The sequence below is a fragment of the Symsagittifera roscoffensis genome, chromosome 1, assembly GCF_963678635.1.
Source record: "Symsagittifera roscoffensis chromosome 1, txSymRosc1.1, whole genome shotgun sequence".
In the NCBI taxonomy this organism is placed as follows: Eukaryota; Metazoa; Xenacoelomorpha; order Acoela; family Convolutidae; genus Symsagittifera; species Symsagittifera roscoffensis.
Window position 1 is genome coordinate 77,041,688 of NC_087062.1, and position 18,821 is coordinate 77,060,508.

Here is an 18,821-nt window from a genome sequence, read left to right on the forward strand (position 1 = left end):
TGTCTTCAAAAAATTTGGCGATGCGCGACAATTATCTTGATTTTTTTGTCAGTTTTTTATAATACAAGTTGCTGCATCTCAAGTGGTGCCAAGCTCGTCTTCGCCTCTGTGTTGAGTATTAATTCGCGTTCGTATTTTATAGCCAATAACGAGAGGCAGCTGCAGCTGATGTGCACTCCTGAGCTTGTTAGTAATACAATGACGCCTTCATGGGAACGTTAATAAGTTAAGTTAATGTCGGAGCTCTTTTCAGATCATATGTTGCTCGGGAACTATTAGTCCAGACTGCTGCGACAAGTTAGTTCGGTTGGTGCTTGATGCAACAAAAAGACAAATTAGAGCACTACCTATCCCACCAGGACCAGCGAGATCGAGTGGATACTTGGAGCTGGAACCAATCGGCTTCCCAACCAGCCTCCGCTGCACATATCCAGCAGAGTATGGAGAACGTTGACCTATCGCCTCCCTCCTCCTTAAAACCACAAATGGGCTCTAACGGCGGAGGAGGAATTGGGAGAAACAATGGAGCCGATTCGGCGTCTTCGTCTTCCTCCTCGGCTGCAAGTGCTGCGTCTTCATGGGGAGGTCTGGACGAAGTCAAAGTGCAGCCGCCTCGGTCACCGCCAAAGAAAATGTACAAACCGGGACACCACATGAAAACTGTACAAGGTGTCACCTTCTGGCTTATAGCTGGTAAATATAGCCTATGAATTAACTTTCAAGTCTAAGAATCATAGAGGATCATCCATACCTCGATGATTTAAACATATGTTAAACTGCATAATTTTTTTGTTTTTCTGAGCGATGTCACTAAAAGTTCACATATAAGGGCATTAAGACCATTTATCCTCAAGGGAAAGGACCAACATACGAGCTGTACAGCTCTTCACGGCGAACCGCTGTTGTGCCCCTGCTTAAGAACTACATGCAGTATTTTTGGTTGTTTTTCTGGGACGGGTAATGTTGCCTCACCCTCCAGCAACGAGCACGGATCATGGTGGTCCTCGAACATCCGACTTTCGATTGAGAGGTGGAGACGTAACTACTTCACCACCGCTCACCTGTGGTGGAATTCTTGTATTTTGTGTGTTGGGGTTGTTGTTTAGACTGCTGTGGGCTGACGTGTGCAGTTTTCACATATCTGCTGCTGCTGTATGGCCTGTTCTCGGTCAATGCCATCATGCTCTCCCCCTTCACACACAACACATTCTACGACGTCCTCAACTTTTTCCTCTTCAACTTCCTCGTTTTCATGGCCTACGCCTCGCACATTAAAGCCATGTGCACAGACCCGGTAAGTAAACAATCAATCATAATAAATAAGGAGTTTTTTCGTGGTTAGATCCGAAAGGTAGAATTTCATCGAAATTGTCCAAGACTAGTTGATACTAGAACCTGATAGGTATATGATATGTCATTTTTTTTAATTCGGTACTTCGGACACGACGGGTTCACCCATTCTTATTGACTGTTACGCTTTAAGAACAGTCAATTCGCACTATTTTCTGGCCTTTTAAATTTTTTTCTACTCTTTCGAGAGCAAGTGTCTCGTAAGCGGGAACTTTTTCTATAAATAACTTTCTCATAAATTTGTAGGAAAGACGTCCGGAGTCACTTGCGGGCTGACAGGCTCAGTTTCTGGACAATTATATTGCGACTACTAGTAGCTAGATTTGAGGTAGTGAGTTTTTTTTCAACTAAAGTGTATCATCGCATTTAAGGATTTCGTCCTTATTTTCGTCGACTCGATTTCCGTTTTTTTTTTCAAATGCAAGCTATAATATCTGACGGTTTTTCACCGGCCTCAAATTCTCAAATCATAAGCTTGTCTTCTGATTTAAACTATATTCAAAATAATTGAAAGCTTTTCTGATGTTTGCAAATTCATCAACTCTGATGTGGAATAAATTTATTTCTTTTTATTTGATTTTGTGGCTTCAGTCTACGTTAGATCGCTTCAGTCAACTGATTCTGTGTAGTTTGGAAGTCGGAATATATTTTTTTTACGTTTGTGTTGTTTCAAGACAGTCAATGATTAACAATGCCTATATAACGCTTTTTATGAACCTCTAATGGCAAACGTATAATGTTTTGTTGATGTAAGTTGTATCGCAAGAAGTTTTTTTTTCAATTTTGCTTACAAAAATATGAACAAGTTAAAAATCCATTGTAAATTCGTTTTCCGCCTTTCACGCAACATCAGGTATCTCAAATTATCATCAGAATGGGTTGAGTGATATCAGTTTCAGTCCCCCTTCATTTTCAGACGTCGTTCGAATGGCTCTTAATTTTTTCGGTGTCGAGAAAAATCGGTTTGAGTTTTAATTTTTAGTCTAATTTCGAGCAAATAATGCCAGCGAACGGGCAGATCTTTAATAGTCTTATTTTTATAATTCGAGTTCAGCCTTGAAACGTTTATTCTACTCCAGTAGAATTGTGTACATTTTTAAGTGCTTTATTCAGAACAAAAAAAAACTAATTTGTTAATCTTTTTGTATCTACTTTTCGGAGAAGTTTGTTATTTGAATATATCCAATCAATTAGTTATAAGAAGGCTGTTGCAATCAGATAATTACTTTTGAGATAAGCAAGGGGTATTGAAACCGGGTACTTGACAATTTTCCCGTAACTAACTTAATTCATAGAATGATCAGATGGTAAATTTTTTAACCGCTGATTTAAAACGCAGTTCAGACTCTTATATAGGCCCTGATCGTTTTTTAAATTCGAATTTAGAGGTTTTTAAAAAACAAGTCAGTATTTTTTTCCCTAGCGCTCATTGACTCTTTTCCAATTGTCTTTTGGCTTTGTTTTTAGTTTTTTTGTATATTTTCTTGAAAGAAATTTAAGATAAATAATGGAAATCTTTTCAAATTTTTTTGTGAGGATTTCATCCATTTCATTTGATTATTTTGGCATGCTATGTATGTGTTAAATGTCAAGCAGAGTGACGCTTTGCTTCACTTCTGTTTGTTTATAATCTAAAGGTGCGGGTTATTGAGTTCCAAGAATTTGTTTACTGGAACTTATAAAGTTTTTTTTTGGTTTTTCGATTTGTCGGTTCATCTTCAAGTAGTGAAAGTCATTCAGTCTTGTATCGGAAAGGGCGCGAAGCTTTGCTTAGCATCTGTGAAGAGTTTTTTCTCGTAAATAATTTTGTTCGCATAATGATTCAAAGTGGTGGTCATTTCCATCCTGTTTTTTCGTCAACTAGCAGACAAATTGTGGGCATGTGTGCTTTTTAATGCCCGTTCTATTCGAAATTTGTCTTCATTTTGGTAGTAATTTTACGATCTCCGATTTCAGTATATCAGTTTTTCATTCTTGCCTGTTTTTCCCCCCTTTATTTGGTTTTTTTTATACTGAACTAGCGGCCTCTTTTAAGAAATTTCTTTTTTAAAAAAACAATTTTGGCTCAACATGTCTGCTCATGTAATGTCGGCTTTGTTCCCTTCTGTAAGTTTTTTTCGGATTCTAAATTAGCATTCAATTGTCTTATCCGGCATGTTTTTTTTGAAGGAACTTTACTTGAGACAAAATCAAGACAAAGATTTGACAATTTTGATGAATCAATTTTTTTGTTTGACATGCTATTTTTGTGTTGTATCGTGGTTTGAAGCTTCGCTTTGTCTTTGTTTTAATATGATATTTTTGGTCCGTTTTGCCAAAATATCGATTATTTTTTAGATCTTTTTGGGACATGAATATTTTTCGTGCTTATAGCGAAAGCACTTGGGCGTCATTGACCATTGAAAGGCCTGGAACATCGAATTTGAACGAGAAGGCTTGAAGCATAATCAACATTTTATTGAGATGGACTGTAAGTTTGTAACTAATTATTCATTCGATTGCAGGGCACCCTGCAATTGGGGACTGCGACGAAGGAGAACATAGACGCGTTAAACTTGCAGCCCGGTGAGGCGGCCTACAAGTGCACCAAATGCGATAGTCTCAAGCCCCCCAGGGCTCACCATTGTTCCGTGTGCAGACGCTGCGTGCGCAAAATGGACCACCACTGTCCCTGGATAAACAACTGCGTCGGAGAGGACAACCAGAAGTATTTTGTCCTCTTCACCGTAAGTTGGCCTCTTTCTGCGGACAAGCAAACTTTTTTTCTGCGTCCCCTACTCAAGTTAATTTGTCTCAACCTAACTACTAGCTAGAACAATTAACTCAGTCAGAAAACGAATACTGCATCATATGTAGGTCCGCGGTTTGAATATTCTTGTTGGCGAAATCTCTGCTCTTTAGAGCTGATTTTATATTTATGTATGTTCTTTCAATTTTAAAGCTCCTTTTACCATTTTTGCTCGTGCTTCATCAAGGGTAACAGATTTGAATTTTTCTTTTGACATAAATAATAAGGCTTGCGACGAGAAAGCATTATCGAGTCAGAATGTATCTTTTTCAGGTTAACAACTTGTTTAGCAAAATCACTTGAGTGATTTGATTGCTTGATTAATAACAATTCAAACTTTTTAGCTTCTCTTGCACTTAGCCTAGAGGTAATCATCGCACCTAGGATGCCCAAGGTCCTGGATTGGTTGGAATCCTGCAGGACTTTTTCTAAAACTGAAAAGTTCCCGTTTCAAAAAAATTGCCGACCCATCATTGACCTATCGTTTGTCTGTCTATGTTTTGGGTCTTAGTTGTCACATCACGGAATTTTCTGCTGCAAGCAATTTTATTGTAAATGAAAGTGTTGTTGATTTTTTATAATATTTGTTAATCTACCAAACTGCTGTATGCAACAAGCAAATTTATGTTGGGAATTGTAAATTTAAGTGTTGTTGATTTTTTAAAAACTTTTTTGTAAATCGTTGTCCAATTTCCCTTCTTGTTTTTTTTTTTTGCTAAAAAGCTTGTTTTGGATTATATGGCTTATATGATATCGGCTTTCATTGGAAAAATTTTTTTTGTGTGTTTCCGGCAGAGGCGGATCTAGGTTTTTCTCGAGGGGGGCGGTCAGATTTTCAAAAAAAATTCGAAAAATTTTTCGACCTTTTTTTTGGGTCGACCGAATTGATTTTTCGAGCTCTGCCTAAGCACTGTGTTAGTCGCTGTTTTGGCCAAACTTTCTGCGCCGCGTTTTTAGGCACTTTTTGGAAAAAATTTGACCAAAAAATCACGTTTTTTCGACGCCCCCCCCCCCCCCCCCCTCAAAATTAGTATAGATTGGCACCAAACGCGCCTTTGGAAAAATTTTAATGCAGGCGATTGTGCAGCTAATACTGTTTTCCTCAATTTACATCATTCGAGACAAGAATTTGAAATTTTTCTATTTATGGTTAATTCGACATGCTTGAAAATTTGTTCCACCTCGACATGCTTGAAAATTTGTTCCACCTAGTAGCTCTTATCTCGCTTTTTTTCTGCTGGCTTGCCTTTCTTGCAATTATCTTGCTTTTTGCCCATTGTAGTAGCTGTTGTAGTAGCCCTTTCTTATCAATAGATTTTTGCTTTTCAGAAAGAAGGAAAAGCCATTTTTACACAAAGGGATTGCAATTTCTTTTAAAAATAACTTTTTCATCGCACAAAAAATGTTTATTGTATTTGTCTTTAATTTTCGTTTGCTTAGTTATATTCTGATTTAATTATTAAGAGTCCGCACTACTTTTATATTCTGAGTCGATAAACGCAGTGCGGACTCTTATATAGTTCATGATGAGTTTTTTTTTCAGGAAAAGTCTTAACATTGTTCATGCTCAGTTTTGATTTTTCGTTGAAATTTTTCCCGCGGTAAACGGAAGACAAGCTCCACTATCGCACAGCAAAAAGTTAAATGTCACGAAAAATGTGATCGATTTCTAGTTTCAAAAATGGATTTTAATTTTCAGATATCGCAGCGGAATAAAAAACTTTACCTATTGATCTTCTTCTCTCAAATTCAAAGAGCATTAAGGCAGAATATTTTTGACTTCAAAATCGAAAGTTGAATTTGGAAAAAAGTCCATGTTTTTCTGCCTCTTTACGTTCACTTACTTTTTCCCAACTGTCTGTTGGATTTGTTCTTTTTTACTGGCGAAAATGTTTGAGAGTCGATGAACGTAGTCCAGACTCTTATATAGGTCGCGATGATTCTTTTTGCCTTTTTTTTCAGGAAAAGTCGTGAAATTTGTTAGGCTCAAATTTTACTTTTTTGTGTTTTGACTTGATATCTTTTTTAGTTCAGTTCATGTTTTCGTTGGAAGGGAGACCAACTCCACTATCGAATAGTGAAAGTGTAAACGTCACGAAAAACGAATTTGACTTCTAATTTCAAAAAAGGAATTTAGTCATCAGGTTTCCCTGCGAAATAAAAAGTTTTTCTATATATTCACTTGTCTCAAATTGGCCTATTTTTATTAAGAGTAATGAACGTAGTGAAGACTCTTGTATAGGTCTTGCTGATTTTTTTGTTTGTTTTTTCTTATGAAAAAGTCTTGAATTTTGTTCACGCTGAATTTTGATTTTTCGCGGTTTGACTTGTGATTTCTTTTTAAGTTCAGTGCTTTTCTATTGTTAAAAAGGAAGGAAAACTCTACTATTGGACAGCAAAATTGTAAAGGTCACGAAAAACGTGATCGACTTCTAATGTCGAAAATGGAAATTAATTATCAGATAACCCAGTTAAATAAAAGTTTTGCCTTTTGATCCAGTTTTAGCAAATTGGTTTAATTTTGACAAAAAAGTTCATCATACATTGTTCTACAAATCTAAAGAGCTTTAAGGCCGTCTATTTTCTTAGAAATTCAAAAAGTCTTGTTTCACTTTCATTGCGTTCATTACTTTTCCAACTCAGTTGGCTAATGTTTAAAAAAGTGTCAATCATAAATTATTCTAGAAAGTAGAAGAGATTTACGGTTGTCTGTTCTTTTCTTTGAAATTCAAAAGTTGAGATTTTTTAAAGTCTCTTGGCTATGTTAATTGATCTAAATTTATTATCTTGATGCTATTTAGATGCGATCTATGTTGAGTAAAGTTGTATTTTCTAAATCCATGAAAATGATATCAATTGAAGATCGGGAATGAGTTCTTTTAGACTTTTCCTACTCTCTGTTCGCGGTGTTTACACCTGCGAAGGCAAATGTATTGAAATTGGTAGTTTTTTGATTGCTTGAAGCTTTATTCGCAGAATTGGCACATGAAGGTTTCCCGTTTAAAATTGCCTAATTATTGGGTCCAATTTGTAGTCTGATAAGGCGTGCAAATGGCAAATAAAATACATATAAGACTTGTTCTCCCAGATAGTTGATAGTTTGAAATAGTTTGAGGTAGATGGTTTGCATCCCAGTGGGATTATCACTAAAATCTGGGTTGCTTCAAGCTAAAATCTGCTTTTAAGTAGTCGCAGTTTGTTTTATTGGCTTAGTCAGCTTATTTTGCGGCTTTTGAAGGGAGAAAATAGAAATTAATCCGTTGTGATTTACTCAGGACAGTACTTAAACATTAAGTTTTAACTTTTTTAAATGACAATTTTTTTTTAGTAAGGTAGGTACTTTTTTATGACAACAATTTTTCAGTTTAATGGGCGTATTATCAAGTTTTAACGACTTAATTGTCGCTGCGTAAATTCTTGCAATGCTAATTCAAGGCTGGTAAATGTTCTTTTCGACATATTTATCTTGAAAGGGTCTTCATTCGAAAGAATCAGTGGATCGTTTTGGTTGATCTAGTTCTCTGGCTAGCCTGCCATGCTATGTTCGTGATGAAAAATCACTTGGCTCGAAGCGCCACATATTCTCTGGGTGACAATTTTCCTTAATATGGTTTTCGTGGCTCCCACACCTTATTAACAAACAATTTATAGCCTTCAACGCTGTGACTTTTTTCAAGGGACTATAATTTACTGGAGGATATAATGGGAAAGTGGTTTTCTATTCTACGAAAAGTACAGTTTTCTTTTCTTACTGGCTATTTGAATTCATACTGTATAACCGATGATAATTGTATTGTGTATTTTTTAGTTCTACATAGCTGCCTTGTCACTGCACGGAGGAGTGTTGTGTATCTTCACATTCTACAGCTGCGTCCTGGCTGACTGGGGCGACAAAGACAGTAAGAACACCTCATCCTTCTGGCTATTTTTCTGTTTCCGTTTCCCCCACCCAAATGTTTGGAATAGCCTAATAGTTCGTATGTCAATTTCTCAACCATCCGGCATTGTGAGTCAAAGTTCTTCATGTAAAAACTCGCAGGGGGAGGGGGGGGGGGGGAGAAGAAGAAGGGCCCTACTCCTAAGTAACTAACTATTTCATTGATCAGTTAACTAATTAATTGCACCAACATATATGATAGCTGAACCTAAACATTTAAGAACGACAAAATTTATAATACTAATTTTTCAGTCCGGGACTTAACTTTTTCAAAATTTCGTCCTGGTATTTTTGTCCAGTAGCTACCCTATAGATAATCTACTGCTTACAAAGATATTCGATAAACAAGAGGACGTCTCAAAGCAGTGCAATGGTTACATAGCGTTTCCACTTTAAAATTTTGGTTAAATAGCGCTTCCACGTTTAATAGCGCTTCCACGATTCTTATCTTTCTCAAATATATCAAACGTTCGACTCCGCATGGTTGATAGTAGCAAGGGAAAGGACAAACAACTTAGCGGAAACTTTATCATCAGTTTCTGCATGAATGCGTACATGTTGATTTTTACTGTGTAGAGCGTAAGATATTCCACGAGACATGTCCAAGTGGATTTTCTCCTGCTGTTACTACTGTGCTGTTGGCGCTGACTGCAGTGGAGGCCATCCTCTTTTTCCTTTTCACCCTCATCATGTTCTGCACCCAGACTTCAAACATTATCGACGACTCAACCGTAAGCTCAATAGAGAGTTCACTTCAAAAAAATTTAACGTACACAATAAATGAAAAAGTTAACTCTGTTAATTTTGTTCTGATTCTTTATCTGGGGGATTTCCTAATGCCATGGGCAACAAATGTCAAAAGTATTCACATGCCTGAAAAATCAAGAATATTTTGCTTTTACCCTTTTCACTTTTAATAGCTACTTATGCAATTTTCTCGCTTGCTTATGAGTAATGAACGTAGTGAGTACTCTTATATAGGTCTTGCTGATTTTTTTTTGTTTTTTAATTACAGATGTGCATTCATGCATATTAATGCATTTATGCATACATACCTGAGCGCACAACCTGATTTTTGTTTAGTTTGGGGGATCATGAGCGTTGCGAATACTCTTACATTGGTTTTTGGTGTTTTTTTTTTCATTTTCAGGAAAAAGTCCTATTTGTTCACGCTCAATTTTATTTTTTTTGGGGTTTTACTTGTGGTTTCTTGTTAAGCTCAGTGCATTTTCATTGTTTAAAGGAAGGCAAACGCCACTATTGAACATCAAAAGTGTAAATCCAGGAGAACGTGATCGACTTCTGATTTCTAAAATGAAAATTAATATCAGATTTCCCAGTGAAATAAAAGTATTACGTCTTAATCCAGTTTTCTCAAATTGGGTTAACTTTAACAGGAAAATGTCCATCATAAAGAGTTCTACCAATTCAAAGAGCTTTAAGGTCATCTATTTTTTTCTTTGAAATTCAAAAGTTGAAGGCTCTTGAAAAAACAGGTTCGTTTTTTTTTTCAGTTTCCTTGCGTTCATTGCTCTTTTCCAACTGTTAGTTGGCGGTGTTTTTGGCATTTGCAACTTCGCCTGTGTTTGAGTTTACAAGGAACCTTGAGACATAAATTCTGTCAACAGAAAGTTTGTCGACATAAAGACTACTTTTTTGTTAATTCTCCATGGTTAAGAGTAATGAACGAAGTGAAGACTCTTTTATAGGTCTTGGTTATTTTTTTTTCGAAAAAACTTTTAAATTGCTCTGATAACTACAGATATGCATTCATACTTATTAATTTATTTATGAATGCACTTGGGTTTACATGCACTTTTTGAATTCAATGTAATTCATCTGCTGAAAGTTCCGTAAATAGCAAGAAACTGGCGTATAACGTGGAAATGGCGCAAAAAAACGGGAACCGTTTCTAGTTTCGCAGGTTGATTTTAATTTGATCCAACCTTCTCAGGTTGGGTTAATGTTATCAAAAAAGCGCCAATTATAATTTTTTCTAGAAATTCAAAGAGCTTAAAGGGAATTTTTTGTTGAAATTACAAGTTTGAGATTTTTTCATTATAGTCGGTGTTTTTCTTTCCGTTTATTTGCTTTCATTACTCTTTTCCATTTGTCAGCTGGCTAAGTTTACACTAGCGAGATTGAGAGCCTAGAGAATTAGTGCGGACCTTCGTTTTCCAACCTAACTCGCAAATAAAAAGTGTTCACTTATTTGGTGACACTTTTGCTATAATCACGACCTGTAGCATTGAAAGTTTCATAGCATCTGTCCTCTGCTTTATTTTTGGCTGGTGTTTGTGATTTATTAAGCATTTATGGGTGAGTGGTTAGTGCGTGAGACTCATAATTTCTAGGTCGCAGATCGAATCCGAAACGTAGCCGATTTTTTTTTACTATTTCGAGGCTGATTTCTAATTTACAGAGCTGCTTTTTTGTTGTGTTCTTGCAAGTGTTTGCGAAGCTCAGCTTCGCCTATATGTATAACTTTTTAAGAGTCGATGAACGAAGTTCAAACTGTTTTATTGGTCGCGATGATTTTTTTTTTCAGTTAAAATCTTCAAAATTGTTTAGGCTTATATTTATTTCGCAGTATGACCTTCGATTTCTTTTTAAGTTCAGTTCATATCCTGTCGAAAGGAAGGCAATTTCCACTATCGAACGTTAAAAAGGTTAATGTGACGAAAAATGATTTCTAGTTTCGAAAGTAGAGTTTCGAAAGTAGAAATTTCAGATCAATATATAAAAATCTTGATTTCGGGTTGTTTGCTTAAGACCCCGTATTTTTCCGACCACGAAGGTATTTTTGCTGAGAACAATCTGTACTGCATACATAGCAACCACTGTTTCTTGCTCAAATTCCGTTGTGTTTTTTTTCTACAATAGTATAGATTATGAGCTTAATATATGCTTTTGTTTTGGAGTGCGTTATTATGCGTTGACAAAAGCCACAACTTTTCTAATACTGAGTCGCACTCTAAAGTTTTACTGTAAAAGCGTTCCGTTTGGCGTTAATTTCTTTGTAAAAGGAACATTTAGATGTTTTTTTGCGTGAATGTAGGGAATAGAACAGCTGAAGAGAGAAGACGCGACTTGGGAGAAGAGTTCTGGTATGAAGGGGCTTCGCAATGTGTTTGGAGATCACTTCAGCTACCGCTGGTTCAGTCCCTTCCACACATCATCACACTTCTACCGAAACAACGGGGGCTTGGGCAACGCCAAATCCAGCTACAAGTACTCGCCCCTCTACAACGTATAGCCCAGTAGTATCTTCTAAAATGATGTTCACATCTTATCTCCACGGCAATAAACTGACAAGCGATCAGTGTGTAAATACAAACTCTGTGGGTTGAAAAAGATAGCGGAAACAGCGCTAATAGTGTGTAGATTTGTTGTGTTTTATCAACTATCCTAATAGCAGCTATGCCCTTAACAACCTAAAGTGCTTTTCCTTCAGTGGATAATACATATATCATTAGTCCAACCAAGTCTTGACAAGACAATGTTAGTAGCCTTGTCCTCAACTGCTCAAACTGAAAAAAAACAAAGACCAAATACTGTTAGTGAAGTTATCTCGTTCAGTTTCATTACGCAAATGACTTCGAGAAAATGCAGAAAAATAAGATGTGCAAAAATTATATCAAATTATTATTGTTTTCCCTTGTTGCTTTGAATTTAATTATAAACTTTTAATTTGTAAATTTTCACAATTTGTTTTCTAAAGAGCAGTTTTTTCTCGGCAGTCATACAGGCTTTCAAGGTATGTAAAAATAATGACTGTCAGTCCAGGGTATGATCTTCGAAAGTGCGGACGATTTTTTTGGCGCATCTAGAAGTTGCATGAAACAGGGAATGTCGGCAACGAGCTACAAAGGTCATTCATTCGGCTCAATTGGCTGAACAAAAAAGCGCTCAACAATTCAGAAGATAAACTCATAGAATGTTTTGAGTGACCGCAAAGTTGTGATATTTTGCTCACAACTTTCCAAAATAAGCATTCTAATAAAAATTGGTGCAGCGTGGCTGTACACTCAAGGGAACGCTTGTGTCATAGTGCGAATCCAACCGAATTCGCATATTTTAGTTTCACTAAAGTTGGCAGTTTTGCTATTGTTAGAGTTTATCAGCATTTATTGGAATATGTTTATTGTTCCCGTTTGATGAAAACAGGTATTGTGAAAATGGATGGGATTTGGTTTTCCACGTTCATTTGTTTAGTGACTTTTTGGAACTTTTTTGCACTTTTCGCAATTTTTTTGAAAACTACCGTACCGATTTTCAAAAAAGGTAACCTACTCTCCTGAGTGCATGCATGTTCCGCTTGTCTCTTGTTTTCCATAAACCACGTTCGACGGCCGTTCGACCCTCTGCCGACCAAATGGTCCCCCTTTTGTACTATTTTGAGATAGCCATTTTTAACTGACCCTAAAATTTTCTCAAAGGTGCGATTGGAGCCAATATCTTCTAATTTTAAGAGGCGAGCGCGCGCCAAAAAAATGCGGTTTCTTGGTCAACATTTTCCAAAATGTGTCTTAAAGCGTTTTTTGCCTGTTTACACTTGCGAAGTGAGTGTATTAGTACGAACCTTCTTTTTTTTCTGAACCAGTCGCAAATATTGGTGCCAGTTTTGGGGCACCTTTATAGATTTTTCATAGCATGGGCTTTGGCATTCGAATAGTAATAAGTTAACTTAGTTGATGCATTTTCAATTCATTAAATGAACCGAAAGAAGTGAGTTGTTTCATATAACATAGGAATAATGAAAACTCGATTTTAGGAATTTTCTAATTCAATATTTCTCGCAATTTTTTGAAATGCTTATTTTATACATAATATGGCTTTATGCTTTGCTATTTGTTACATGCAAAGTTAGTGTGGATGCCTTCCGTGTGTTATTATCCAAATTATTACATGCAAAATTAAGTAATTGTTTTTGGTGCCACTGTTGCTGAATTGCATTGGCAATTTATTAGCATATGTAGCTGCTTTATTCGTGACTAGTGTTTGTCAGTTGTTAAGCTTGCGTGGCTGAGTGGATAGTGCGTGAGACTCAAAATCTCCTGGTTGCAGTAGGTCGCAGATCGAATGGTAGACCTAGCCGAGCTTCAAGTCGATTTTTCTTTTTATCCATTGAACTTTTTTTTGCCGTTTTTCTTGGAAAATTTGAATGGTTGCTAAAACTTAACTTAACTGTCTAGAATTATATATAATTGTTTTGATCTTTAAAAGGACAAAAGATGGTGGGCATTCAAAATCAAATGGAATATCATATCTTGAAAGACGGGTTGGAAAGAATTCTTTTGAGATTTTCGAAGACTATGTCTCAATAACTGTTTGAAAAAGGTTTTGCTTATAATCGATTATGCCTATTCTTTGTTTTTTCGTTTAGCTGTTTTATACGACTATGGTCGGAGCTTTATGTGCTAATTACGTAGTAACTGGCTATCTTTTATCGAACAAGCAATCACCGAACAAATGACGATAGGAGACAATGGTTAACAAATGACGTTGAGGACAATGTTTCAGCGAAGATCATGAATATTGTAGAAGTTTGTTTCAATCCAAAATCTGGATAAGTATCAACTTAAGATCTTTCCATATGTCAAGGCCAAATATTTGGACAGATTGTCTTGAAGTTTTGAGAAATGTTTTAAATATCGAGAATTTGAAATTTCAAATCCTAAAACATAAATAAGGATGCTGACTGAAAGGGTACTGATTTATTAAAGGATGCTGATTAGTATGTTGTCCGATTTGTCGTGTTACTAGTGAAATCACTTTTGTGTATAGCATTAACGAATGCTGACTTCCAGTAAGATAGCCATTCGATAAGAACTGTTTCAGCTTTGAAAAATCAATGGAGCTGAATTATCTGCACATTGAATTAGTAAAAGGCCCGGCCCAGCCGCACATGAGTTTTCTGATTGTTCCAAGTAGTCTCGATCAATTGATATAATCGGACAAACCTCGTACCAACTGATTTTGCTCATTCTGTTCATACTAGCAACCAGAGATATTGATTTCGAGTCGAATACTGAGCTGAAATACTTTGAAAAGCTCTGCTTTTTAAATGTCAGTCGTTGCTATTTCCAAATCTAATTGCATATCAGAAGGAGGCGAGTTATTCTTGCTGAGCAGATTTTTGAAGTTCATTTAAATTGCACTTTTCAACTCGAGATACTTTTACCTCGATCACTTTAAAAACTGTAAAATCCATGTTTTTGCCGCTTTTTGTCTCGGACATTTAGCAAAAGCATTGTTTGAGAGGATTATCAATATGGAGCTTGAAAATTTTATCTCCGTTATGTAAAATAGAACATGGTTTTTCCGACTAGAAGTTCAATTTGTTATCATCTACTTCAGAAATTAAATGAAATAAAGGTTTGAAGGGTTCATTAGACTTTGGTTTATTAGTTGAAGCTTGAGAAAAACCATGTCGGCTTTTACTCTGCAATCTAGGTGAGCTTGTATGAAAACTATTGGATAACGTTTGCTAAAAACTGTGCTAGGGATATGAAAAGTCAAGATTTTTGATTAATGAAAACTGAATTTAAGTCTGTCTTTTTGCATGTTTAACGAAAGAATTTTTCCACGTTTCGTATATTGCAATGGTTAAGATTTTTTTCGGTTTTCCAGTTTGAATTCCGTGTTTATTACGCTTGGGATTAGCAAGCGTTCTCAAACAGGAATACAGATTTTTTTTCGGGTTAACAACTTGTTTAACAGAATCACTTGTGTCTTGATACATAATAAATTGCAACTTCTATGCGTTCCCGGCCAACTTAGCCTGGAGATAACGAATATGCCTGGGACGACAAATGTCCTGGGTTCGAATCTGATCCGCACCTGTTTTTTTTTTCAAGCGATCGATTTTTTATTTGTCTGCTTATCTGTTGTCGGCTAAGTTGTCACATCTTGGAAGTGTTTTTTGTTGCTACGCGCATTTTTCTTTAAGGTTGCTTTGAGTGTTTGATTTACTCCTATAATTTGTACTTTTACTTTCCTTGCTTTCGCATTTCCTTTGTTTTTTTTGTTTAGCTATAAAAGTTTAACGGCCCAAATAATTTTTTTATCGGCCTACAGACCTAATTTTGGGTCGTTTCAAGATTAAGACAATTTAAACACTCCCCTCCACTTTTTCAATTTGGTTGTATGTTTACGAATCGGTTTGTTGAAGTTTCTTTAATGTTATGGAAAATTATTTCCTTAGAAAAATCCAAAACATTCTCCCACAGACTTTTTCGAAGGAATTTCCATCGAAAAATTATAGGGGTAGATTTGAGAAAACAGAAAAATCCAAAACATTCTCCCACAGACTTTTTCGGTTTTCTCAAATCTACCCCTCTCAAATTTTATGGACATCGGAATAGTCAAGTGTTCGATTTTTTGACAGTTATCTTGAACTATTTGAATATTCGCGAAATCTACCCTGCCATTCCCGTAATTTTGGGTTCAATTCTGTGAGTGGGCTCCGGGAAAATTATATGCTCATGCGACTACGCATAATTTTTTGATTCCGCGCAAATTTTTTGCCCCTAGGATAAGTAAAAATTTTGATTTTGTGACCGTTTTTTTGAAAGTTTGTGACATTTCTCAAAAACTACCCTCCAAATGTAAAATTTTGGGCTGAGTTGAAATTAAAGATTGCCTGAGTCCCTTCTGAATGATGAATCTGCCTTTCACACATTTTTTTTCACACAAACAGCTATGATTCTTGGAATCGTCAAATTTTTGATGTATTGACCGTTTTTTTGACGTTTCTCGATAACTATCCTGCGAAATCTGACATCATTGGTTTAATCATATAAACAGATTGTTGAAAATTTTTCAACTTAGCTATGCGCAGTTTATTTTGAAAAGTTATGGCCTTCAAGCTGTGGAACTTTGAAAGTTTTTTTTTGGAATTTTTTTGATTTTACACGATAACTACTGTGGCAATAGCAGGTTGTGTTCAATCGCCAAACTCGGTCTTGGGAATCTTCTCTGCTTAAGTAGCCACAAATTGTTTTCTGCAGAAAAAATGGACTTTAGAAAGTCTTTTGACAGTTTCTTAATACTTTTGACCGTTCTTTAGAAATGTTTTGAATTTTCTTAAAATTTGCCCAATTAAACTTGAGACGAAAAGTTCAATTGAAAGAACCGGTTGCGATAGTTGTTCCTGTAGAACCCGCATGCCTAATTTGTTGTAAAAGAATTGTTATCTCCTTGGGAAAATTGATTTTAGTAGAGAAACAACTAAGGTTTTGGGCAAAGTCGAATTGTTGTAATCTCAATTTTCGTGCCGCATCAGAATAGAAACTTCATTCAAAGTCAATTACGTACATCAAGCTTTAACTGGGCCCTTAATTTTTGTTCACCTAGTTTTTTCAAATTTAAAAATTTTGGAAAATATTATGTTTGGCATATCGCAAGTGGTGCGAAGCTACGTTTCGCCTCTGTGTTTCACTAGTTTTTGAATAAGGATTTCATTAGTGTGATGCTGTCAGGTTTTCCTCAAGGTTAGCGAATTTGGCCTCCAATTATGAATACTCAAATCATTTAAGTTAACGAGATACGACGATTAATGTGATTTTTTCAAACATTTCCAAAAAGAAATTTTGACAAAAAATTATTCGCAACCCAATAGTTGGGAGTTGTCCGGGTACTCTCAGGTATTGCCAATCTTGCCTCAAAATATGACGGCCCAAATTTTTGTAGTTTTCGAGATATGACGTTTTCTTATGATTTTTTCCCAAAATTTTCCAGTTAAGTTAGATTCCAAAAAAGCAAGATTATAATTGGGCGCTGTCAGGGTTTTTTCAGGAGTTGCAATTTTTGCCTCCAAATATAACTGCTCAACTCTTTGTAGTTATTGAGATAACGTTTATGATTTTTTAAGTTTCAAATTTCCAGTCATGTCTTTAGGTACTGTGAGATTACTCTCAAGATTAGCAAAGCTTGCGTTCAAATGCGGTTGCTACAACTTTTTGAAGTTTCCAAGAACTGACGTTTTTTGTCTTTTTAAAAAAAAAATTCATTTCGAAGAACTTAGGTTTAGGTTGTTCTAAGAACTAAGATATTTAAAAAACTTCACAAAGTTTGAAAGGCTCATTTTTATAATAAAGCGCTGTCAATTTTTTTCAGAGGTTGCAATTTTTGCATCCAAATATGACTACTCAAATCATTGAAGTTTCGGAGATTTGACGTTTATTATGATTTTTCTACAAAAATTTCAGAAAACTTAGATTTACAAAAGTTCTCAAAATTGAAGAAACTTTGAACCCTGTTGTTGAATGCTGTCGGAGAATTCTCACGGGTTGCAAATCTTGCGTCCAAATGCTTAAATTTCCGAGAAAAATTTCAAAGAACTTACTTGTAAAAAACTTGACGAAATTTGAAATATCGAAATTAATAGTGAGACAACTTTATTGTCAGGGTACACTCAGGCGTTGTAAAATCTGGCTCCAGATATTAATGCTCAAATTCTTTAGTTTCTAAGATATGTCGTTTCTTATAATTTCCTCAAAATGTTTCTTGAAACTTAGGTTTTCAAACTTCACGGAAGTTGAAATTCCCTACCGTATTTGGGTGCTGTCAAGGTAGTTTCAGGATTTGAAACTTTTTCCTCCAATTATGACTCCTGAAGTGTCCAAGATGGAACATATTTTCAATATTTTTCGGAAAACTTGAGTTAAAAAAACGTTAACTATGAAATTCCCAACGAGGTTTGTGCTCTCAGTGGTTGCAAATCTGACTCCAAATTTCTCCAAAGGTTTTGTAGGTTTCCGAGGTATGGTTTTTTCATGGTTCTTCAAATTTTTAATTAAAAAAACTTATTTAAAAAAACTTTTTGAAATTATCAACTCTGTTATTGGGTGCTGGTATAGTGTCAGGTTATGTTTTCAATTTATGCAGTTTTTATGAATTGTCAAAAGATCGAAGCAACAGAGGTGCGTTACACGCTAGTAATCTTCATTACAATTACACAATATGCTGAAGCATCCATTGAGTATCTGGAACAATTGTTGGCTTATAAAATGAAATAAAATGCTGACAAGATTAATTACAATAAAGAAAACATGCTGATGAAACCAAGCTTTTGGGAATTGAAAAATTGTACGCGAAGTGAGCATATCAGGAAAGGCGGCAAAAAGCGTGCCACTATGTTTTAGCCAAAATTTTGTCACTACTACATGGTATTTTCATCTTGAAGCTGTTGAGGTTACTGAGCTCACGATTTCATCAGATAAGAAAATTTCGGTGAGAAAAAGGTTTGTTTAAGATCACTGTTCTTACGATTTCATCAGATAAACAAGTTTCGATAAGAAAATTTAGGCTAGAAGTCAGGCGAGTAAGTAAAGTTAGTAGAGATTGTCTCTTGTGCAAACTACGCAGTTAAATCAGTTTCTTTAGTCGATTGATGTTTTTTTTATTGCCTGATTGCTCTTATAAAAAATTGAAATTTTTTTTCAATTCGAACATCTGATTTTTCTTGTCGTTCCTCTTGTAGACAGACCTTGCTTTTCAGTTTCTCGATTCCCTTGAGAAAAGTTTTTTCACATTAACGTGGATCTGGAAATTTTTAAGATGGTAACTCCTAGCAAACACTTGGTGCATAATCACTGAGTTAGAATTTTTGCTAGCTTTTGAGTTTCTGTTTCCCTTGTTTTTGATATCAATTTTTTCAAATTGTTCGACCGATTGGATATGCCTTTCGCTTCTAATTTCATGGACAAAATTTTCATTGACATCACTCAATTCAGACTCAAG

The 18,821-nt window shown here is 35.6% G+C and overlaps 1 protein-coding gene across 1 annotated transcript; it reads left to right on the top strand.

Annotated features, from left to right (window-relative positions):
* Window positions 1–257: 257 nt before the first annotated feature.
* Window positions 258–11,758, top strand: LOC134849393 (palmitoyltransferase ZDHHC3-like). Its single transcript, XM_063866506.1, has 6 exons — window positions 258–693; window positions 1,107–1,294; window positions 3,855–4,076; window positions 7,947–8,037; window positions 8,652–8,806; window positions 11,134–11,758. Exons 1-6 carry the CDS (start codon window positions 318–320, stop codon window positions 11,329–11,331), a joined length of 1,230 nt encoding a protein of 409 aa, XP_063722576.1. The 5' UTR covers window positions 258–317; the 3' UTR covers window positions 11,332–11,758.
* The last annotated feature ends 7,063 nt before the right edge of the window (window positions 11,759–18,821 follow it).

What these genes read in the sequence shown, in the direction of transcription:
- LOC134849393 (XM_063866506.1), top strand. Translation starts at nt 318, where the DNA reads ATGCAACAAAAAGACAAATTAGAGCACTACCTATCCCACCAGGACCAG. An exon ending in CACCTTCTGGCTTATAGCTG is followed by an intron (nt 694 to 1,106) that starts GTAAATATAGCC and finishes GTTGTTGTTTAG; the next exon opens with ACTGCTGTGGGCTGACGTGT. An exon ending in ACATTATCGACGACTCAACC is followed by an intron (nt 8,807 to 11,133) that starts GTAAGCTCAATA and finishes GCGTGAATGTAG; the next exon opens with GGAATAGAACAGCTGAAGAG.